At 41.5% G+C, this 24,539-nt stretch overlaps 1 protein-coding gene across 6 annotated transcripts in view; it reads left to right on the plus strand.

Annotated features, from left to right (window-relative positions):
* Nucleotides 1-24,282, plus strand: part of Znf462 (zinc finger protein 462) — a 141,205-nt gene extending 116,923 nt beyond the window's left edge. For all 6 annotated transcript variants that reach the window (XM_031377435.1, XM_031377437.1, XM_031377434.1 and 3 more), the window contains exons 10-13: nt 1,173-1,396; nt 13,693-13,825; nt 19,931-20,054; nt 21,388-24,282. In XM_031377435.1, coding sequence (XP_031233295.1) covers nt 1,173-1,396; nt 13,693-13,825; nt 19,931-20,054; nt 21,388-21,595 — 689 coding nt within the window. In that variant the 3' untranslated portion in view covers nt 21,596-24,282. The remainder of the gene's footprint in view (nt 1-1,172; nt 1,397-13,692; nt 13,826-19,930; nt 20,055-21,387) is intronic.
* Nucleotides 24,283-24,539: the final 257 nt, after the last annotated feature.

Genomic DNA, 24,539 nt, shown 5'->3' on the forward strand with positions numbered 1-24,539 from the left:
GCGGATGCATTTCCAGCCCTACACCATTTGGTATGTGAGTGGGAGAGGCACCCAAGCCCCTCTCTTCCCAGCTAGCAGTCTTCTTCCTCTTGTTGCAGTTAGATTACAGATTTCTCTAGAAAGACACAAATCTTCAGTGGTTCCAGTGGACCCTCACCTTCCCCGCAGTGTTACCCACAACACTTTTTCCTTGTAAGCTAAGCATACTGGTGAGTTGGGTTCTTATAATAGCTGTTGTATTTGAGATCCACCAGCTTTCAGGACTGGAAAAGAACATCCTGGAGAACATCTTCAAGGGGGGTGGGGAGGAACAGGAATGGAAATGAGGCCAGCCTGGGTTCACATCTCAGCTCTGTCAGCTGCGGTGTCTGAACTTCAGAACATTTAAAAAGATTGTTCCTCACTAGAGATATAGCTCAGTGACAGAGCACTTGCTGAGTGTATATGGGACCCTGGCTTTGATCCCTAGTTTGGAAGTAGGGTGCTGTTCCTCATTTTTATTTATTCTGAAAATGGGAGTAACTCTAGCCTTGGAATCATTGGAAAGTGAAACACAGTGTCTGGTTAATATTCATTTCCTTCCCTGAGAGGCATCCAGACACCATGGCACTTGCTAAAGAAGGACATTGAAATGGTCTTGTCAGTGGTTATCAATGTTGGTAAAGATGGCAGCCACTTGCTGGGCAGTGGTGGCTCACGCCTTTAATCCCAGCACTTGGGAGGCAGAGGCAGGCGGGTTTCTGAGTTCGAGGCCAGCCTGGTCTACAGAGAGAGTTCCAGGATAGCCAGGGCTATACAGAGAAACCCTGTCTGGAAAAAAAAAAGAAAGAAAGAAAGATGGCAGCCACTTCCATGTTCAACCAATCTTCATTCAGAAATTACCTAAAACCTTTCCACCTGCCCCAGTCCCCAGTCTAATCATGCATCACACCTGGTATTGAATACGCAGACACTTGTAGTCTTCCAAGTACCCAGTTATGCCAGAGGATTGTGTGTCATTTGGGGAAGGCAGGGAGGGATAGTGTGTATGTGTATGTTGCTCACAGACCAAGACATACATCACAGGAAGTATCAGAATTGAATGGGTCCATTTCCTCTTACATTCCAAAGAAAGAACATCTGCTTTCTGTCAGTAAAAACCACCCATCTCTCCATTCGATTTGTTTCCACAGAAGAGCGAGTTGTCCCCATTGAAGTGTGCCGTTCCAAACTGTCAAAATACTTGCAGGGAGTAGTTTTCCGCTGTGATAAGTGTACCTTCACCTGCTCCAGTGACGAGAGTCTCCAGCAACACATAGAAAAGCACAATGAACTGAAACCTTACAAATGCCAGCTCTGCTACTATGAGACCAAGCACACGGAGGAACTGGACACTCACCTTCGGGATGAGCATAAGGTACTTGCCCAGGACTTCATGCCTCCCCCCACCTCAGCACTCCTGTGGGGAGGGGCCTGTCAGGGGAGACAGGTTAGTGTAGTCACATCTACTGTGTGTAAGCCAGGGAGATGAATTAAAGTGGTAATTACAGTAAAACTTCATTTTCTTAGAATAAAAGAAATGTAAGATCACTTTAGAACTTGGGAAAAATAGATATGGCAAATAACTTATATCTACACTGTCAAACTTTGGAAGAATCTTTTCTGTACTTGTTTCATTTATTTTACATAATTTTGTTTATATTTTATATAAAACAACATCTTGCTTTTTTAATCCTGTCTAATATTTTGTCTTAATTTAAATGTGTTTAATGATTATAGTGTTGACCAACTTTCTGTAAAGGGCAGTCAGTAGATCTTCTGGGGTTTGTGGGCCATATGTGATTTCAGTGGCAGTTGCCCAAACCCACCATTAGTATATAGCAAGAAAGCAGCCACAGACACAGTGGTATTCGAATAAAACTTTATCCAATAAAGATGACAGGCTGTGGGCACTTAGTTGCCAATGCCTTGACTCTCGGTCATGTAAGTTATTTCTAAGGCTTTGCTAACTACAACTTTGAAAGCCATTACTATTCATATGTGATCAATTTAAGAAATTGATATGTTTTTAATGGAATAAGCAGGAGATTTTGTGGGGGAAAAGTCTTTTCTGTAGATTTGCTGAGAATTGATGGCTATCTTAGGTGGTATAGGGATTATTTTGCTTACTGTAGTTGTAGGTTTTGCATTTTGCCCCAAGCACAGGAGGAGTTATGATTAGTATTTGTTTCTGAAAATAGCCTACTGCAATCCTTCCTAATTAACCTAATCCAAAACATCTATTAAGCATTTACTTAAGACATAATGAAAAGCATTTTTGAACCCGTTTCCATTTTTCTCACTCTGAATCCTTTTCAGCAGAAACTCTTTCTTGGCCTTCCTTCCAAACCCACATTGTGAATATTTTAGTCCGAATCATCTCTTGGTAAGGGTTACCAGAGCTTTCTTTGCTCTGGGTCCACAGTTTAACAGCTTGCTGGCAACTTCTCTGGTTACCCGTGACAGCCCTGACGTAAAAGAAAAGAAAAATCTAGATTACTGCACTCAGAAATCTTCATATCCTTTCTTCTTGTGTCTTCGTGGGCGTTTTTCATCCTAACTCAGGGAAAAAATGTCTCCCAGACCAAGCTCCTTGTATTCATTCATTCACGTGCACCTTATTTATAAACTGTCATCCTTCTATTATGGGCGTTCAAGCCTTCAGGCTTATATATGGGAACAAAGCAAATCAGGAAAAGAAATTCTTCCCTAGTTGTTGCAGTGGATTCTAAACTACTAGGAACTCCAGGGACTCTTAGAAACCAAACCAAATAGCAGGCTTCCTGGGCAGTCAGTTGAAGCTTGGGCTTGGGAATTTGAGCTGGGAAGTTTGTTCTCCAGAAAGAGAGAACCGAATTTAGGACTTTTAGAACAAAGACACCTGAGTAATTGCTTTTGCTCCGTTGCTTATTGTGTGTGCATTAGGAAGCTGCTCATACATAAGACCTGTTTTCTGGCTTTTTAGTATGAATTGTTATTCCAAGGGCAGAAAGGCTTTTAGAGTAGATGAAGCCCTTGTACTTCCTGTATCTTGGCACTCGGTCTATGTCCCATAGACTGTGTGTGAATAGAATTGTGCTCCAATATAGCAAGAACTGTATTTATCATAAAGGCAATCATGCTCTCAAAGGCCTGAAATATGAAACCAGTAATGATATCTTGTATTTTAGATAAGTTTTGCGATGGTTTTCCCGTGTCATGGTATGTTTTTCAATTTTGCCCTTTCTTATGGTTGATGAGTGTGTTAAGTCCAATGAGTACCTACCTACAGCTGAGGACTCACCACTTTGAGCATACCCCCGTAGATTCTATCTGGTCTAGATTGTTATTAAGTTTATGGGATTCATGCTTATTAGATAGCAGCACTTTTCTTTTCTCATTTTCTATTCTCTTTTTTTTTTTCTCCTAAATGATGATCACATAATGCAGTTCAGTGCAGTTGAAACTGGTTTTCAGCAGATGAGCATTGGCGCTGTGAACTAGCAAGGCATGGTTGTTCATCAGTGAATGGTATACAAATGTCAGACTCCACAGAAAGGTTGTAGGGGCTGTCAGTGTGTTCAGGACTGACTGCTGATTCTAATGGAAACATTAATGACTCTAAGGCAAAGACCAGGAATGAAAGGCTTAAAAGAATTAAAAGGAAATAGAACTCCCAGATCTCAATAGCTACAAAATCCTGACAACGGTATAAAAAAGTTACTAGAACAATCATGACAAAAATAAATTGCTAAATGCTGAAAACAAAAATTGTAAAAGATTAATTATGTGTATTAACATCAAAAGGAATAAAATAGTTTGGTATGAAATTAACCTAAGAGCTATAAGATCTACTCACTGAGAGCTACATAGTCCTATTGAGAGGCACAAAAGACCTATATTGTTGCCATATGTACCACATTCATGAAATAGGCAACTAATTCAGTATTGATTATTTTTTCTAATCAGATCTATAGATCTCATATAATCTTCATCCAAACTTTGGGAAATATTTTTTATAGACATTGATAAACTAAATCTAAAACTTTATGTGGCAGTGCAAATGACATGGATTTGTCTAAACAATAAAGAAGATCAATTTTGAGAGACTCAACCCTTCTTGCTTTCAAGGCTTATAGTAAAGCTACAGTAATTAAGAGAGAGTGCCATTGCTCAGTTTAAAGGAGCAGAAGAACAAGTCCAAGAGTAGACTGTCTTGTGAGTGTGGTCAGTTGATTTCCATCAAGCATGTCAGCACAATAGAGAGATGATGTTCTTCCGAGGGGAGTTCTGAAACAATTAGATTTGCACATATACCTTTTGGCCCTTGGTCTCTATAAACCAGTTAAAAGTGGTCATTAGTATTTGGGCTACCCTATAAACATTTTAGTGAAACATAAATTTTGCTAGAAATAAGAAATGAAATGTTGGATGTCAGAATAATGCTTAGATGAAAAGCTGTGAGCATTGAGACAAAAGATAAGTTGAAGGTCATCAAAACTAAACGTCCTTCTGCGATGGTATGTATATGCTTGGCACTATTAGAAGATGTGGCCCTGTTGGAGTAGTTGTGGCCTTGTTGGAGTAGGTGTGTCACTGTGGGTGTGGGCTTTAAGACCCTCTTCCTAGAGCCTGGAAGCCAGTATTCTTCTAGCAGCCTTCAGATGAAGATGTAGAACTCTCAGCTCCTCCTGCACCATGTCTGCTTGGATGCTGCCATGTTCCCACCTTGATGATAATGGACTGAACTTCTGAACCTGTAAGCCAGCCCTAATTAAATGTTGTCCTTATAAGAGTTGCCGTGGTCATGGTGTCTGTTCACAGCAGTAAAACCCTAACCAAGACACCTTTAGAAGATCCCATTAAGAAAGCAAAAGGCCAACAAACAGCCTGAAACAGATATTTGCCAAGTATTTATGTGCCAGGCCATGGATCCAACACATACAAAGAACTCTTAACTTGACTCAGAATGAGTAAAAAGTTTGAATAGATGCTTTTCCAAAAAGCATAGGCAAATGGTAAATATGTCCATTCAAAGATGCTTGACATGATTTACTACTAGCAAAGTAGAGACTAAAGAAACATTGTTTTCATTATCTATCAAGGTGGTTGATACCAGGCTGTCAGTGCCAAGCTGTCAATACCAAGGTGTTATTGAGGATATAGAGAAAGTTTAAGTTATCCTGGAGTTCTGGTGGAAGCAAAAAGAGATACAGCCCCTTTGGAGCAGTTCGGCAGGCTGTTTAAATCTTAAGTACTGTGTTACTGTGATACCCAGCAATTCTGCTCTGGCTATCTTAGTCAGTGTTTTATTGCTGTGAAGAGACACCATGACTGCAGCAACTTTTAAAAAGAAAGCATTAAGTTGGAGTTTGCTTACATTAAGAGGTCTTAATCCATTACTGTCATTGTGGGAAGCACGGCAGCCCACAAACAGACATGGTGCTAGAGAACTTGTTAATAGTTCTACATCTGCAGCATTAGGCAACAGGAAAAGAGACTCAGTCTGGCTTGGGCCCTTAAACCTTAAAGCCCGCTGACATATTTCCTCCAACAAGGCCACACCTCTTTCTCCCTGTCAAGTAGTGCCACTCCCTGATGACCAAGCATTCAAATCTATGAGCCTATGGGGACCATTCCTATTGAAACCACCACACTGGCTTAAAATAGAACTGAAATACAGACTGTCTATCCAGTGGAAAACTACTTGTGAGTAAGGAATAAGTTACTGACATTTAGTAGCATGGATGGATCTCAGATCATATTAAATGGACAGAAATCAGAGTTCTGTTTTATGTGGGCTTCTAGAAAATGCAGCACTGTAGCAACAAGAAGTAGCTCAGAAGTTGCCTTCAGCTGAGTCATGGGAATACACTTCAATTATAAAGAATTTGAGGGATTGCCTCAAAGGTGAAGATATTCTAAACTGACCTGGGTGAGGGTCTAAATCAGTCACTTTACTTTTAAAAATAAAAATTGAATTGTTTACTTAAAATAAATAAATTAGATAGCCAGCGAATTATACTTCAGTCCCCAAACTCTAGCACACAACAAGTCCTCAGTAGATGCTAACTTTCAGAAGTATTTTCTGCCAAATTAATCATTGAACTAATAAAGCCAGACTAATGCATAAATTGCCAATAAAAAAATTCAAGGTGGAGATTGCTGCCATGTTTTCAATAAGATAATGTTGAGTGTATTGCCTTTTATATGCTAGCACAAATCACTTTAGGTAAGGTTGGATGGTGGAGACAATCTAAAAGAATCTATAAGGCTCTGGAGGATGTGTTTTTCCATCAAAGGATTTTATGAAGCAGACCTGGGCATACCAACCGTGGACATCTGAGTTCTGCCAAGGCCGTAAACCTGAGGCACATCTCTAAAGAAGCTGATATCATGTGCCGTGGACAGAGAGCTAGCTGGTAATAGCAGAAAGGGTCCTTGAAGTCAAACACATCATTGCATTTAAGAACCAAAATGTCAAATGCACCTGATGTCGGCTGCCGTGTTTATCCTCAGAAGCCAGAGTGCAGAGGAGAAAGGGTAGCGATCAGAACCCTCATCTTAGAGGTGACAAACAGAATCCTGTCCTTCTAGACCTTTCTCTGTGCCAGCGAGCAAGGAATCACGTGTAATCTCCCGGGATCTAAAGTAAACAGTGTAGGCTGTTTCATTTTTCTCATCCTTTGACTCACTGTCTTTTTCTGATCTCCACCATCCTCTAGAAGGATGCACTTTACTCTCTGTCACTTCCTCCTCTTTCTCCCCTCCCCTGCACATACACAATAAACTGTTAGCTTGTGACACCATTTTTCCACAGTTCCCATGAAAAAATGCAGGCATAAAAAAGAGCTTATATGTCTTACATTTAAAAATAAAACAAAAATCATTTTTACTTTGAAGAAAATTTTAAATATATTTCAGTACCTTGTTAATGCTGTTTCATGGTTCTGAAGTCTCTTCGCTACTTTTAAAGGAACATAAAAATATATTATCTCTAACTTGGTTTTCTCATAAAATTCTGATGCTCAGTATATTACATTTAGGATAGTCTATTCAGTCAGTGTACATTTACTAATTGAATTTACTTTGAAATGTTTTTAATTTTTTATACAAATGGAGTCTTAGGCAACTGAGCTCTAAGAAATGTGTATCTTTGACAGTGTGTGTGTGTGTGTGTGTGTGTGTGTGTGTGTGTGTGTGTGTGCCAGTTTCCAGGAAACAAAAGAACCTTCAGTCCAGAAGCAAGCAGCAAGCTCTGGCCTCTTAAATCAGTTTTCTAAATCCATAAAATACGCTGTAGTGAATATTTCAGAAAATGGAATTTGTACTGTAGATCTTTCCTCTCTCCAAACCAGGAAACAAACCTTTAGCCACATTTTTTTTATTGTGTTCAGTTTCTGAACTAAGTACCAGTGAGCAGTCCTGGGGCTTCTGAGGGCATCCACGGGCTCCAGGCCTCTCCAGAGGCTTGTTTTATTTCAGCACTGATCTCCCTCCTGTTGGCTTTGTTTGTTGATATGTCAGCTGGACATCTGTCTCTTTCATGGGGTTGAGAAGACAGATAAACCAGAATCAGACAAGTAAGAAATGTGACTGTTTTCCAGGGCTGTGTGCTTCTATGAGCCCTGGGCAATATTTATCAAGTCAACATTTGACAAAGACATTATTTGCCCATAACCTTTGAAAGTCTTCCCTGGTCAAACCTGATGCTCTCACTTCTAACCTGCCTTTCTTCAGACATTCCTGTGTTTTCTTGTACAGTCTAACAGTGCCTCTTCTGCTGCAGAAACTCAATGAAATGAATCGTTGAGTGAAATGAAATCACTTTTCAAAGATGAAATTTGAGGAAGCCTGTTGGTTGAACTTATCAAATCTTGGCGGCCTTGCCAGCATTTGTGCTTTGGATTGGCAACAGCTCAACTGGCCAGATCAGAGTCTCTTGATGCTGTGCTTCTCCTGGCTTTCCTCAGAGCTGGTGTCTAGAATTATACCAGGGTCTCCAAAGGAGTAGACTTCTTCTGGACTTTGGCCAAGTTAAGTTGGTCAGAAGCTGAATTCAGTTTCAAGAAATTGGATCTGGACCTTGTCTTCTGTGCCCCTTACCCCTCTGGCTACTTCAGGATTATCTCTTTGTACTGTTCTTTAAAAGTCTTTTATCTTGAAGAAAACTTGTCAAGGGATGCCACCTACCCATCAAGTTTCCAACACAATAGTGCTGTCAATACCCACTGGGTGTTTGTTTGTTAGTTTGTTTTCACCTGGGTTATCCACCTTAGTGGGCATTTTTTTCTGCATCCTGAGAATGCCTTTGCATTCTTACAGGTGGTTTGTTATAACAAAAAAGGCCTGAGCTATCCTCCTGAAGAGAAGAGAGTCATTTCATGGCTTGAGCTCTTATTTCCTGTTGTGTTCTCATCTTTTAGTGTGGAAGATAACTGTAATATACTGTACACAGCAGTGTAAGGAAAGTGGGGTACATGTAAAGACCACTGGATACACTTATACTATGTAACAGATATTCACTAAGTATTTTTTTTATCTTTTAATTAGAGAGTGTCCAATTATATTCTCACATCAGCAACCAAATTTATGGGATGTGAATGTCATGAATTCTTTATATGTTGTGATCTTGTGTGAGTTTTTGTTTTTTGTTTTCCCCTTTTTGGATTTTTTTGAGACAAGTTTTTTTTCTATGTAACAGCTCTGGCTGTCCTGGAAATCATTCTGTAGACCAGGCTGACCTGGAACTCAGAGATCCACCTGCCTCTGCCTCCTGACTGTTGGGATGCCTGGCTCATGTGGATTATCATGTCACCAATAAATCTAAACAACACTGCATGTAAACTATGTGTGTGGACAACTGCATGTGGAATAGTATTAAACCAAAAAAAGGAAAGGAATCCTGCCATTCAGGACAACATGGGTGAATATTAATGTCCTCTCTTTAAGGTTTTACTCTAACTCTTACCAAGGGTGCTGCTAGTTGAGAATGTAACATACTTTTAAAATTATTATCTTATTATTTTTTATGTATATGGGTGCTTTGGCTGCATGTATCTGTGTGCCATATGAGTGCCTGTTGCCCACAAAAGTCAGAAAAGACTGAAAGTAGAGTTACAGATGATTGTGAGCTGCTATGTGGGTGCTGGGCATTGAATCTTGGTCCTTTGGAAGAACAGCCAGTTCTTTTAACTGCTCCTTAACAGCCCCTTCACCATAATTTTTCATCTGTCTCCCTGGCCATCCTCCTGTGGGCAATCCTACAGATAATATTTTGTTTTTCACACTGATTCCCTTCCTACATATCCATCTGACTTTCAAAGACAACCAAGGATCTGCTTGTAACATGGATTAGCAAAGGAGGGGTGGCCAGTGGGCTAATTCCAGTGTACCACTTGAGTTTACATGGCCTACCATCCAAGAAAGTGTTTGAAGTTTTTAAATAGTTGAAAAACTCAAAAGCCTGCCGATTCCAAAGTTTGCTGTCCATACACGGGTGTTTATATGTGTACATTTGTATGCATCATTGCATATTGTTTCTAGTGGCTTTTGAGCAGTTAAGTTTTTGTGGTCCAGAAAGCTTACAATAGTTACTTATATGGCCCTTTAAGAAACAAATTATATACAAATGTGTATAAGTCATTCTAGGCTCCACAGTGTCAGTTAACAACCACACCATAGATCATGGCTCCATGTTCTCTGCTGTTACTTTTTCTGGAAAGGAAAGTTTACTCTGGCTGTTCTTTCTCACAATGATAATAAACTGGAGGGAATACGAGCATCTTGGTTGGGTGTCTCATGTGAAGATGAATATGTACAGCCAATAGGAGGCTGAACTCTGTTCCCTGACAACCTGGAAACGTAGAGTGGACTTGCTTTGTCACAGTCTTTCCTACTTGATGTCTATGACATCACCTGAAGATAAGGGTGGCAAGTTCCGTTCAGTCTCTGGCAAACATGTCTATATCAATCTGTTCCGTACCCACTGGGTGCAGCATGAAAATGCATGTTCAACTTGGTAATCTTAATCAATGGCATAGTTCTTAAAGCAAGCTGGCGTGGCAGGGGTGGGGTATATTCAAAGAACAGATCTAAGTCTCTTTCATCTCCTCTCCCCCATCCCTTGAATGGTTTAAAACCAACAAATAGGAAAGGCTGCCATTAGCTGGGAAAGGGGACATCACATCAGAGCTCAGGGGTCAGTGTTTGCTGATCAGCTCATGGACATCATTTCTCACATCCCCCTTCACAGCTGCTTTCACCCTGTACTAGGTTAGTGACTTTCAATGGGGATTTTAGGTTGGGGTCACACATGTGTGACTTTCAACAGAACATGTGGATCTGCATATAGTGTTATAATCTGAACAACATGGGCTTCAGAAACATGTAGCTTCTTTCATGTATGAAACTCGGGGAAGGTTTCTAGATGTAATGCTCCCAGACCCACTCTTTCTCCCTTGGTTGTCAGCTTTTATGGCAACAAGATGATGGGATATTGCTTCTGGTCCTGGGAGGTGGAGGAGGTGAATGGCCTTCAATTTATCTTCTGGACCATCAAGATATTAGTCAGTTAGCCATCAGTCACTTGGTCCAGGAAAGACCTTTGGTCCTTTCCAAAGCTAATTGAGAGGTACATTGGAACCTTAATCAAGTCTATACACTTTGGCTCAGACCCTTTAACTTTACATCTGGAAATTTCAGTTATAAAATGAAACCTTGACATGAAAGAAAGTGAGAGCCAGGAATAACATGACCCCAGATAAATACATAGAGGAATATGGGATCATATCCTCTTATGAAATATGATAAGGTGATTAAAGATGACATTCACTCACAGAACACTGTGTGTGTCACACAGGGCCAAAGACATTGGAGATTCTTGTTAAGATGAAGCTAGATGGTAGCCAGTAAGTCCAGGCAGTGCCCACTCTAAGGTAGACACTGCTGGCAAGAAGAGATGGAACTGGGAGAAGACAGAAAAATCTAACCTCAGGGTTTGCAGCTTGGTGGCAGAGAGGCAGAGCAGGAGGATTTTTTAGAGAATGTGGTGTGTGTGTGTGTGTGTGTGTGTGTGTGTGTGTGTGTGTGTGTGAGTGAGGTAAGCAAGGCTGGGTGCTATGGGAGGGCGAAGAAGCATGAATAATGGAGGAGCAACAACAGGAATGCTTCCTGGCTAGGCTGGGGGACTGAGTCAATGTGTGCGAAGAATACGGCAGGCACGGGCTTAGGAGAAGGGGCATGCTGGGATGTTAAGCTCAGTAAGTTAAGATGATGGGAACAGAAGAACTTGGGGAAGCTTGTAAACCACAGCACAATATTTGAGTTTTACACTCAGGGCAAAGTTTGGCCTTTTCTACATGTCCATGTGTATGTAGAGGGGGGCTTTATGTATGCCCATGTATGGAGGGCACAGGTGGCCACTGAGTGCCTTTCTCAATCACTCTCCACAGGATTTCTCACCAACCCTGGAGCTCACCCACTCAGCTCCATTGGCTGGCCAGTCAGCCCCAGGGAATCTTCCTTCTCCAACTTCTTAGAGTACACAGCTACGCCTGCCCGACTTTTCCTATGGGTCTTGGGGATCCAAACGCTGCTCCTCAGGCTTCTACAGGAAGCTTACTAACTGAGCCATCTCCCCAGCCTCTTAATATTCTCTTAAAGATGACTCTACCCACAACTGGGGAATAAATACAGGAAGAGGGGAAATGGATGCTGCAGAACCAGTTTTGGAATGGGGCTTACGGTGATCCAGTCAGAAGACATGATAGGCTAATAGGGGCAGAAGCAGAAAGGAGTTCTCCTTTTGTGTTCAGATTAGCATTTAGATGGCTAGTTTGGGGGTTTTAAATGTTAGAATAACCCAGCACTATAAAGATTTTTTTTTTTAATTTTGGAAATCTTCTCATTACATAGCAAGAAAAAAAAATAGAAATGATTTTAAGTCTTAATTGCCTTGCAGAGATTACAGACATCTTCAGGACAGATAAATCCTGGGTTGTCCTGGGATGAACGTCTACCATGGAAATGCCACATACTGTTTTAAAATTGTACAGAATCCGAAATGTGAACAGTTTTCTAGCAAGGAAAAATAGATAAGTATAGTTCTTCAGAAACCCGTGAGAAAGGAAAGGGACAAAGGGAACTTGGTTTAATGGCAGATCTTCTGTTGCCATGAACTTCATGACAACTAGCGGACCTGGCAGGGCCTGGCAGGAAAAGAGCAAAATCAACTGACTTCATGGGTTCCATTCTCATAGGTGGAGCAGTCAGTGTATTATCACGAAGGTGCTCTCAGCCTCCCACTAGCTGTACCAATCCCCTATGCAAGTTGCCAGAGCAGTGTTAAATCTCATCATAGCACCGAGTTGGCCCTGGTACCCTGAGTTGAAACCCCTCTCATTTGTCACAGCCAATGATGACGATCCCATCTGCTGGGCATATGGAATTGGTGGTGCTCAGCAAATCTTTGTCCCGGCCTGGCCCCAGAGAATTCTCTGAATTGTCCTGTAAGCCCTCTTTCCTGCCTTGTGCTCTCATTGGACTGTCTACTGTGGCAGCTGTGGAACATGCCTACCTAATTAACGATGTCTGCCTTCATTCGCTAACTATACCGTGAACTTCTGGAGGCAGGGACTGAGTGGCATTTGTCTTGATATCCCCCTACCCTGGCCTTCAAAAGGGGGATCGGAGCACATACCTCAAACAGAGGGTAAACTCCGGCTTGTCCTAGCCGCCTCACCTGTCAACACTAACTCTGTGTGTACGGAGAAGGCACCTTTTGAGCTGTTGATCTCATAACCCCAAACCAGAGCTCATTAAGACATAATAGTTTGGATTATTGCTTCCTTTGAATGATACTTTGAGGGAAGCTCAAGTTCTCTCATCATTCTAACTACATTTTAGATAAATAAAAACCATCCACTGTGTGTGTGTGTGTGTGTGTGTCTGTGTGTCTGTGTGTGTGTCTGTGTGTGCGTGTACAAGCGCACATGAGCGAGCATTCTCTGCTTGATGTTTTGAGACTGCTCTGACTCTGCACCTGAAGCTCCTCGTTCAGGCTCTTACATGGGTCTTGAGGATCAGAACTCAGGTCCTCGCACCTAAGCAGTTTAAGTTCTTCTCCCACTGAACCATCTTGACAGCCCCATAGTCAACACACTTCAGTAGCTCTTAAGGTTAGTTGCCTGTGTTTTGTGCAGGCAAATCCTACTCTTGTAAATAGGCTATGGTCAGTTTCAAACATGGAGCCATGCTAAGCAGCAATAGTATGGCCTTCCATTTAAACTAGAGTTAAGTTCTTATGGTCCTCACGAATACAACCCAGGAGCATGGTTGACAGGTGGTCAGGACACCTGCAGGAGCCTCTTTGCATGCAGAACTATTGAAAGTCTGGGTAGTTGAAGATAGACATGTTTGATTTTAAATTCAGTGTTTTGTGATGCTCTGGGCTCTCTCTGGTTTTTGTACCTGTGTCTCACAGGTTTGGTGAGGTGGTCCAGTGTTGGAATGGGAAGGCAAGGACAGATCTGTCTGAGAGTCAGAGTGAAGAAACGCATCTCTCAGGCTCCTAGCTTGTCTGGACTCGGGTGCAAAAGCACAGACACAGGGAAAATTATGCTGGAAAGATCTCCTCCAGGAGTGGCCGTACAGTCTGTGGCGCACTTCTCCATCATCTGCTTGGCTCTTTTTCAGGTCAGCCGTAACTTTGAGCTAGTTGGCCGGGTTAACTTGGATCAGCTGGAACAGATGAAGGAGAAGATGGAGAGCTCCAGCAGCGAGGACGAGGACAAGGACGACGAAATGAGCAGCAAAGCTGAGGACGGAGGTTAGTCTTACCCTGCTCTCCGAGTCCCAGACGGCACCCAGAATGTCCACAGTGAGACAGAAGGGAGGCAGGAGGCTGCTGTGGGAAGAACAGAAGGAAGGATCCTTCTTGGTTAAGCAGCAGAACAGACTGGCTTAGGCACCATCAGGGGCCCTGTCTTTACAAACTATTACCAGCTATAGAAACTCCAAGGAAAACAGACATTTCCTTTCTAATTATAGATGTATGTTTGCTAAGAAAAAAAAAATTATGGTTCCTAGCAAGGAAAACTAGTATCTGAGGAGCCTTCAGAATGCAGACAGCAAGGAGCAAGATGAATGGCACGGTAGTGCTATCGAGGAATGCGAGTGAACTTAGATTGCTGCTGGGGCCATAGTGAGAGCCTGTAATGAACTTGGACATTATACATGTCCCCACTGCAGGGCCATTCCCTTAACTCCTTAGGGCTCTGTTTTCACTCTGCCAAGACGAAGAAACAGTGTCTCACCCTTTCCTCTATTTGCAGAAAACACCAGCGAAGGTTTTATCTCAGTTTTGAACTAGTGCTCCAACCCTGCCACTCTCCCATTCGTCTAAGATAAGAAGACTCCAAAATATGTTTAATGGCAGATAGCATGTTTATGTGATCTAGAGACTTGTCCTTGTTTACTCATTAAGCATAGAATACTATGGGCATCCCCAGAGTCTATACCAATACAGGTTGAGATGGGGAGTGAAGGGCTGGAGAGAGGAGGGCCCAGCCACTAAGAGTGCTTGCTACTCTTGAAAGAACCTGAGTTCAGTCCCCAGCACCCACTCCAAGCACCTCGTGACCACCTGTAACTCCAGTTCCAGGAGATCAGACTCTCTCTTCTGGCCTGCCCATACCTACACTCCTATTCAAAATTAAAAAGAAAGAATAAAGGTTGGGATATGTTCCTTAAGTTACCGCAGATGGAGCAAAAAAGTTCATGCATGGATACTGTAAATATGAGCAAAAAGCATACTAGCCACCACCATTCGTAGTGATGAGAAGAGGGCATCAGCGGCCATTGCTGAGCATCATTTCTTTAGTCTCGTAATCTGGAGGGTTCTAAAACTTACCCCACCAGATTGTGGTCCCCAGTCTATAGGACTTTGCTTTCTGTCTTTGTGAGTTCACCAGCTCTCAAATATTAGTGACAGTGACAATGATAATAGCAGTGTCTGTCTCCTAGGCTGATCGATATATAGATTTTTAACTTAAAAGCTTCTGGCTTTAAACTTTGGTATTTTCTTTAGTTTTAGTTGACAGGTAAAAAAAAAATGTGTATTTATGATGTTTTAAAATAGGTGCACATTGTGGAATGGCTAAATGGAGTTAGTTAACATTTTTTCCTCGCTTACCTTGGGAAATAAGCTCTTAATCCGCTGAGCAATTTCAGCAATTTCGGTAGCATTATTGGTCATAGTCATCATGCCACAGAGTTGATCTCCTAAACTCATTTTTTCTATCTGCCTGAAATGTAATGTCTTTTGACCAATCTGTCCCCAGAAGCCCAACCTTGGGCTTTGGAAATGTCCGTTCCAACAAAAATGTCCATTCCACAATCTGAATCACTGGATTTGACTGAGGTTTCACATGGAGTGGAATCATTTAGTATTTGCATTTACGCCTGGCTCATTTCCTTTAACATACAGTCCTTATCCATGTTGTCATAAATGATGGGATTTCTTGTCTTAAAGTGGAATGGTATAAATGATATACCAGTGGGTATGTACATCATATTTTCCGTATCCCTTCATCTACGGCTGGCCACTGAAATGAGTCTTTGCTGTTGTGAACACTGCACATGTCTTTGTGATATCCCCTCCATTCATTTCATTTTCTTTGTGTGCTGACCCAGTAATGAGGCTGCTGAGGGACTCACATGAGTATTCCATAATGGCTGCCCAAATTTGCTACTAGTCTACAGCGTTGTTCTTTTCTTACCTTCACCAACACTTGTTATCATTGCTTCTTTTGGTAGTAGACACTCTAACAGCTATGGAGCAGTTCTTAAAGTTTGACTTTGCATTTTCCTCTTGTTCAGGATGTGAAATGCCATTATATTGCTGACATGTGTTTGCATATCTTCTGAGAAATGCTTATACAGAGCCTTCGTCTATTTCTCAATTGGGGAAATTGCCCACTCGAATATTGACTGAGTTATTTGAATCCTGCATATATCCCGGGTGTTGACTTGTGACTGACTTCTGATCTACAGATTCTTCTCCTCTTCTGTGGGTTGCCCTTTCTTTCTGATGTTTCCTTGGCAGGACAGAAACTTTTCAGCTGGATTCAGCTTGCATTTGCCTATTTTTTTCTTTCGTTACTTGTGATTTTGGGGGGGGGGGGTGTCATATAAAAAACCTTAAATTAGAAATCATGGCCAACTGGTGTCATGGAGATTTCCCCAGTGTTTTCTTCCAGCACCTTTTGTGGTTTTAGGATCTATGTTTCGATCTCTTATTGATTTCGAGTTGATTGTTTTTCCATCTGGTAGATCGGGATCTAGTATCTTTCTTCTGCTTGATTGTCTCAGTGATCATTTACAGGACTGTCTTTTTTTCATTGAGTGATATTGGCAACTTTCTCAAAACTCAATTGAGTGAGAGAGTGTTTCTGTCCCATTGCTCCATGAATCTAATTCTAGGTTAGTGTCAAGCTGTTTTGGTGACTTTGTTTTTGCTTACATATCTTAAAGTCACAGAATGGAGTGCCTCGCACTTCTTATCATGCTCACTGTAGATTACTGTGGCTCTCTGGGGTCTCTTTTGTAGTTACCTTGATATAATAATGGAAAGTGAAGGGTAGACATGTAACTCAGTGATAAAATTCTTGCTTGTGGTGTGAGAGGCCTTGGGTTATAAGACTGCCAAAAACATTAATTAAATGACATGACATCCAAGACATGGACCTAATAAATAACAGTTCTGACAAACTTAAAACCTATCTAAAGTAAAGTAGTAAAATAAATAATAAACCCACTGAAGCGTGAATCTCACTCTTCTTGTTCCAAAGCAGATCTCTTAACACTACACACATCTCCAACCCCTTAGATTGTTTAAAAAAAAAAAAAAAAAGACCCTAGTCATGAAATGTACTAGCCCTTGGGCTAGACGAAGACCCCATGGCAGAATATCTAGCAGGCCTGAGCAAGTGTCTTCCTTAGGCCATTTTCTTCTGTGGTACATTTCTTGTCCCCATCCTCCTCCTGTGATAATCAAGGGATCTAGTTGGGTTCTTCAATCTCCAACCAACACAGATAGCCAAGTCTTACTGCCAAAATGTATTAACTTGTCAAAAGCCGCTTGCTGTGGTCAACCTGCAAGACTGCATAAACCAAATAGTCTCACCTGTGGGTTGACTAAAGGCCATTTCTTATAAGGGAAATGCTTGTGATCTCGGAAGTGTGCCTTATTTTTTTCCTTCTTTTAAAAAAAAAAAACAAAAACAAAAAACAAAACAAAAACAAAAAAAAACCCTTTTAACAAATATATTCTTCACAACAAATTCTTAACATCCCTACACTGTTTTGAATGTCCTCAGGGAGAGGGAGGGAGAGCATGCTTCTGAGTAAGGCTACAAAAGCTCCTTTTTCTTCCTGATACTCTGTGGCTCTACTTGTCTCTCTTTAGAGATAAAAGATTCCTTATTGGATATTTAGACTTTCTTCATGTCTAAGGCTAAGCCTAGGCTCCTTCTGAAGCCATCAGCATTCCAGAGTCCTCCATTTCCCAGTGCTCTCTCCCAAAGCAAATAAAACAAGCTTGGGCCATGAGAAAACACAGCATCTGAAATATGTGAGGTGGCAGCAAGCATATCTACCAGCTTGGCCTCTCTACCCACTGGGCTTTCAGCTTCAGACTAGATGGAATTAGGGAGAACTGCTTGGCTTCTGCTTCCTCCTGAAAGTGTCATGTCTACATCCAGAGACCTCAACAAATGACGAAAAACTCCTTGGGTAGACAAGTTGGTATGGGGGACTGACCTGAGTATCTTGGAAATTGCAAGCTGAAACTGTCCCTTCCCTGTCACACATCCTTGCAAGAACGGTTCCCTTTGTCCCATCTCCTTCTCTTTTGAAACAACCTAGAATCAATCTTCCACCATCTCAGTAGATTGTTGCCAAGAAGACAGGGCCAACAATAGCCTGGGGTGTTTTTGCCAGACATCCTGGCTTCTGGTAGAGTGCACTAGGGGCTATTAGCTCAGCTCTCAAGCTGAGGGAGAGTGATTTGAGATGTGACAGGTAGACTGGCCTCTTCTTTGAGGATGAAGCTTAGCATATGCCCTTGGAGACAATAGATGACTGGTTTCACATTTCCTGAGGGCAGAGGAGCAAGTACTAGCACTATTCTCCTTGTGAATAATTTGGACTTTCACATAGTCACCTTCAGTTGGGGAGTTCATGGTCTTCCTGCTACCCAGTTCCTCCCCAGACATGAGAGCTGAGGAGCTTACTCAGAATAGACACACAGCAAGATCAGCCTGGGAATTTCAGAGAGGAGCTATGCATGAAGAAATTGAAAGGAACCCAAGCAGAACACTGCCCACCCTGCCCCCTCTCATTATGCAACTGGGAGGAGTCAGGAAGGCATTCTGTTGATTTCTTGCCCAACATAATCCCTGCTAAGGAATTAATGTGCAGAGCAGATGGCGCTGTGTCATTTCCAGTGAAAAGAATCAAGGAAGATAGTCTGCAATTATTTTTAATGGCTTGTGTGGTGATCTTCTTAATTTGTGAGAAAATGTCTTGTCTTTTGTGAGAACTGGCCCTGTTCATGTAGCTTTTTGTGAGGAGGATGAAGGTGTCACAGAGCCCTAGCTAATGTCTGGAAGATTTCATGAAATATGGGGCATTTCAACCAGAAATTGTCTTCCTGTGACATCTAATCTGCGGGGCCCACAGTAATCAGAGATGAAAATGATCAAATTTCCCCAAGCTCTACCCTTTTATCAGAATTGTGTAGTCTGCAACTTACTACCTCTGTAGGCTAATGAAAGACATATGGGCTTAGAACTCAGGACAGCACAGGCCATGTAAACCCTCATTTTTGAGCTTGCCAGGAGGTATGGCTTAAAAACAATTAGCTAGCCAATCCACATGTATAAGGCCCCTAGCGTGTGCCAGCATCACAGGAGTAGAGAAAACAACTAGACCAATAGTTGATGTGTATACCAGACCCATTCAGAAATATCTGTGTATCCCCGTATTTGTGAATATCACCAGTTGAGAAATAAATACTGGGCAGTTGGCCAGGATCTGTCAGTGTCTGGGGACATGCTTACTTTTATTATCATTAATTATTATTACATGTGTTTATTTATTGTATGTGGGAGAGTTTTGCACATGTGGAGGCCCGAGGACAATTTGCGGGAGTTGGTGTTTTCTTCTCCCACCATGTGGGCTCCAGGGAGCAAACTCAGGTCATCGAGCCTGGGAGCAGGCAACATTAATCTACTGAGACATCTCAATGTCCCAGGCAGGCTTTTCTATAAGCTCCCACCCCATCTCCCAGTTGTTTAGGGTACCGCACAGGAGGGTCTTTGCAGGGCTCCTATCCATCCGACAAAAGCATTACGCGTGTTGTGAAGCTTTGGCCTAACTTGGAATACGAAGACGTCCTGTGGCCTACACTGTAGAACCAGATTGGGTGCTTTCTGTGGTCTATTTTCTTTTTAGTGAGCAGATAACCCTGTTTCAGATACATACTGAGTAGCTGCCAAGCTGTCAAGCCCTCAGTCAGATCATGCAGAAGGGATGAGTTAATTAGAAAACAGATGTATGGGGTCTTAGAGTAGGCCAAGGAGCCTTTTTTGGCCAGAAGGAACCTGGGTTGTTGATGATAGAAGAAGTAGCATAAATGAGGAGAAATGCGTATCCTCAGTGACTGAACCCAGGACAGCTGCTATTCACATCAATTCAGGAAGTGTCCTTAAGAGAAGCCCGGAGTCAGTGGGGGGAGTCTGGCGATACCTGCTGATGGCCTCCAGTTTAGCTTCCCGGGTGAGTCAGGAAGTATTTGCCAGTGAGTGTTGACCGATCCTCTCTAGATTCCAGAAGCACAGAGGTAACCCTGGCCCTTTCTCTCTGTTTGCAGAACTGATGAGATTCTCTGACCGGGGGCCTGGTGTGAACACAGAGAAGCGATTTCCATGTGAATTCTGTGGACGGGCGTTCTCACAGGGCTCTGAGTGGGAAAGGCATGTGTTGAGACATGGCATGTAAGTTGGGCACCCAGAAGACCTTTGTCCCAAGTGAGAGGATGGGAGGGAGGCTAGGATCCCCTAATACTACAAATGGGTACCACCACCACACAGTATCATCTCACTGAGCATGAAGGGCAGGCAGTGATGACTGAGAAAGCAGATAACTCCTTCTTTGTTAATGTTTAAAATGGTCCTCCTGTCACAGTCCAGTGAAGGAAAGCCCCCAGACTCAAGGGTAGCGTGTCCCTTTACTTTGAATCTCAGTCTTGAGAGAAATGTGGATCTTGGTCTGAATTTCTGGCTTCTGTGTTTGCTCATCCCATGAATGGCCTTGAGCATGCCAAGACTTACCTCAGAGACACAGCGCCATTCCACACCTGCCTCCCAGGTAATTGAGAGCATTCCTGTCAGGTTCTGACCTAACCTCTTTGAAAATAGAATTGTCCTTTGCACAAAGGATCCTTCCTTAGTACCCCAGACAAGAGAACTAATTTGTGGTTTATACGAGATAATATCCATGAAGTGTCCAGGCCTCTGAGAACATAACTACGTTTCTCAAGTCACAATTGATGCCTGCAGGTTTTTAGATTTTGTGTGTTTGGATGATTTATTAATAGACTTGACTAGTAAATCTTCAATATCAGAGTTGTTCCTTTTGTCTTAATCATTATTGGCCAATACCTAAGCTTCTGAGGTCAGCTCATAGATCTGAGTGTGAGGCAGTTCTTGGTATTTTTCCTGGAACTCTGACTCAAGGAAAGAGATAATATCAAAAAGTTATATTAATTTGGAAACAAAACATGACATAACCAAAGCACAGTACAAACATTGGATATTTTTAGGGGTCCCAATCATCAGAAAGAGGTCTACATGACCTACATATTACAGATAGAAAGTCATCAGCAATTTAGTAATATGCACATAGAATTCATTCACAGGAAACTTCAGTGCACTTTTAGGATCAGAGAAGTAAAGATAGAGTGTTTACTTTGGTTAGAAAGAGCATGTGAGAAGCCAGGAAGATCATAAAATGCTTAAGGATTTCAACTCCATGCCCAGAATGCAGGTTAACAAGCTGGGCATGACGGTGTGTGTTTGTAATCCCAGCTCTGGGGAGGCAGAGAGAGGAGTGTGCTTACTAGCTAGCCAGCCTAGTGTATTTGACCTAGCCATGAGATACTCTGTCTAAAAACACAGAAAAGATGATGATGCCTGAACTTGTACGGGGTCTCCAGAAGTTCATGCTCACCACTCCTGACCCTCCTGTCTCCACCACTTAAGTGCTGGAGTGACAACCATATGCCACCACACCTGGCTTATGAATGTTTCCACTGTTTTGCTTTTCCAGGGCATTGCATGATACCAACCAAGTGAGCAGGAACGAAATCCATACAAAGGAGATGGTGGAGGAGAGTATGCAGCTGCCCTCCATAGAGGCCAAGGAAGACGATGAGCCAATCGGGATAGACTTTCCCTTAAAAAGCGAAACAGTAACCATCTGCGTCGTAGCTGCCGACAAATCTCTCCTGGAGAATGCAGAGGCCAAAAACGAATAAGAGTTTGGTGAAATTCTTATCAAACCTTACTTGAACCATGACGAAAATGTGGGAGGGCCGGCGTAGGCTGAGAAAGGGAGGGGACAGACAGAGGAGAGAAGACAGAACAAAGCTGCTTTTAGGACTGAACAATCTATTTTCAAAGCACTGGTACCTGTGTGAGTGAGTATGTAAATTAAAGTTATTTAAATGGTTGGAATATGTGGCTCCTTTCCTGTCACTACATCCTTCCTTCCGGATCTTCACCACGGAAGTTTTCATCTGCTGCGGTTTGGGAAGTACCTCCCGTGGGCACAGCGGTCTCCGTGACCCTCTCGGACAGTGCGTGGAAACCGAGGCTCCTGGACACAGAAGACTTCTCCTAGGGGAACAACTTTTGGGCGCACAACTTTCAGTGCGTTTTTCTAGTTTTAATACCTTAAGCTTTTTCAAGACCTAACTGCAGCCGCTTTGGGAGAAAAAAAAAATAACAAAACAGAAAACAAACAAAAAAACTGCTTTGCATAAAACAGTCACCTGTTTCCTAGTACCTCAGACTTAACCAAGGGAATTCTCTGCATTTGTCTGTACTACCTGTCACCCTTGTGGTTAAATGTAGAGAGAACTGCTGGACAGGATGGTGAATAGAGAAAAAAAAAAAGAGTTTTAAAGAAAGGAACACAAATTGTGCTTAAAATCCCCACGTGGGTTTTATTTCTTAAAATACTGTGATTTTTTTAATTATTTTAGTAAAAAACAAAACAAAAAAAAAAGAAACAGACTTTAATTACTAGATAACTGTGTGTGAATTGTCATCTTGTATTCCAGGTAAGCTGTTTATTAGTGTTCAGCTATAATTTAGAATTTGGTAGGTTCATGTGAACTAATTTTATGGTGATTGTGGGATTTCGTTGGCCACATGTTTATTTTTCTCTCGATTTGAGTGTTACAAACACAGCACAAATTCAGTTGTTCTTTCTTCATATGAGTTGTTCTTTGTGTGTTTGTTTTTAATTTGAGGTCAAGGGAGAGTTAGAGTGTGTGTATGTGTGTCTGTGTGTGCGTCTGTATGTGTGTGTGTGAGAGAGAGAGAGAATTTTTATAATTTTAAACATGAACATAACAAAGAGGTTAACTTTCTTTTTAAATTTGTTTTTGTTGTTTGTTTTCTTTTTAATTTAACTAAAGAACCAAACTCTGAGCACAGCTATGCAGCGTGGGGGCCAGACAAAGAGGTCCTATCACCCTTTTGGTTTTTTCTCAAACCAACATATCACGCGTCTCACTAACGATCACTGTTACATTGGGCTGGCTTTCGTGTGTGCTGTGAACTCTGTGTTCTGTTTGCTTTGTGTATTGTGAGGCTGTCTCATTTCTTTTGGGAGCCATCCCTTTGGTGAGCTAAGACAGGAGATGGCATGTCCTGCAGGGAGCCTGGAGAAGTGCTTTTGTCTTCACATCTCGCTGCTCTGTTTCCCCACAGTGGCTTCTTTTTTTTTTTTTCCCAAGAGCAGCTTAGACTAAAGCAAGTCTACATTTATAGCACATTATGTTTGTGAACAAGGGGTTTCGTTCCAAAAAGTAGAAAGGAACTTTCTTGAAGCTTAGGGTGTGTGTGTGTGTGTGTGTGTGTGTGTGTGTGTGTGTACATGTACATGTGCTGGTGTTTGGATGTATGTGTGTGGGCGAATGTGAGTTCTTCATTTTGGTTTTTTTTTGTTGTTGTTGTCTATGTTTGTTTTTTTGATTAGTTTTGTTTTTTTTTAAACTTGGAAGGGTTGATGGGGTGGGGAGGGTGGGCCAGAAGGGAAGAGGGTAAACTGAGGTGTCAGTGTCCCACACAGCTTCAGAGAAAATCCATGGAAAGATGTCGCATTTGTGAAGTAAGTACGTACTTGAAAAGCATGATCTTGGTTTTGCTTTGTTTTGTTTTTTAATTTTTTTTTGCTATTAAGAATTTTTATTTGTAGGATGTTTAATTTAATTTTTTTTAGGGATGGGGGCCATCATGTGGAAACCAGAAAAGGGAGAAGTGTGAAATATCTAGACAGAGATACTTCTGTGTCCTTTTACTTGCTTTTGATTGGCCTCATTTCAAATGTACTAAACAGTGTCATACCTGGATTGGATGTCTGTGACGGTTACCAAAAACAAACAAACAAAACAACGAAAGGAAAAAAGAAAATAATTGTGACATGCTTTTATCACTACTTTATTTTTCAAATAACATGTAAATATTGTAATCCATTGGATTTTTGTTTTGCTAACCTGTTAATAAAAATATGGGACCATTATCCTTTTAACAAGGCTAGAATGTCATTTTTTTTTCTTTTTCAAACATATACCTGATATTTTGTGGCCGCACATTTTGGACGCATTCTGTTTTCTGTTGACTGTAATGACATAGAATTTACAACATTTTTTGTTGTTGTTGTTTAATTTATACAGAGGACATTTTTTTCCAGAGCTTGAGAGAAGAAAATAAATAGCAAAATGATAACCTATTGACTCCAATAATCAGTGTTTCCTGAAACTTGATGAAAGATAGGGGGATCCTGACTCCTTGAAGCCAAGGGTTTAAACACAAAAAAATAAAAATAAAAAAAAAATAAATAAAAATAAAAAACACAAGTAGGTTATTCAAGTTGTTTGCAACATACATTTTGTAATGAGATGTGAGAAATTAATAAAGAATTTTTTCACATGTATCTATGTGCAACTGTTAAGTTATTTATGGGTATGATTATAGACAGAAAGGCTAGCAATGACAAGACCTGTTTTCAACCTATGGGCTGAATCTGTACAGGTGTGGAAAGAAGGTAAAACCAAGGTGAGGTCTGAGCTGGAGTTCAAAATATTAGCATTCCTGCATTGGGGTAAAGAAAATATTTTGGAAAGAAGAGTTTCCACCAAAAATGAGAATCAGTTGGTTGTGGTACCTCACACATGAAATCTTACTGTTTGT

This window comes from Mastomys coucha, unplaced genomic scaffold, assembly GCF_008632895.1.
Source record: "Mastomys coucha isolate ucsf_1 unplaced genomic scaffold, UCSF_Mcou_1 pScaffold18, whole genome shotgun sequence".
Taxonomy (NCBI): Eukaryota; Metazoa; Chordata; class Mammalia; order Rodentia; family Muridae; genus Mastomys; species Mastomys coucha.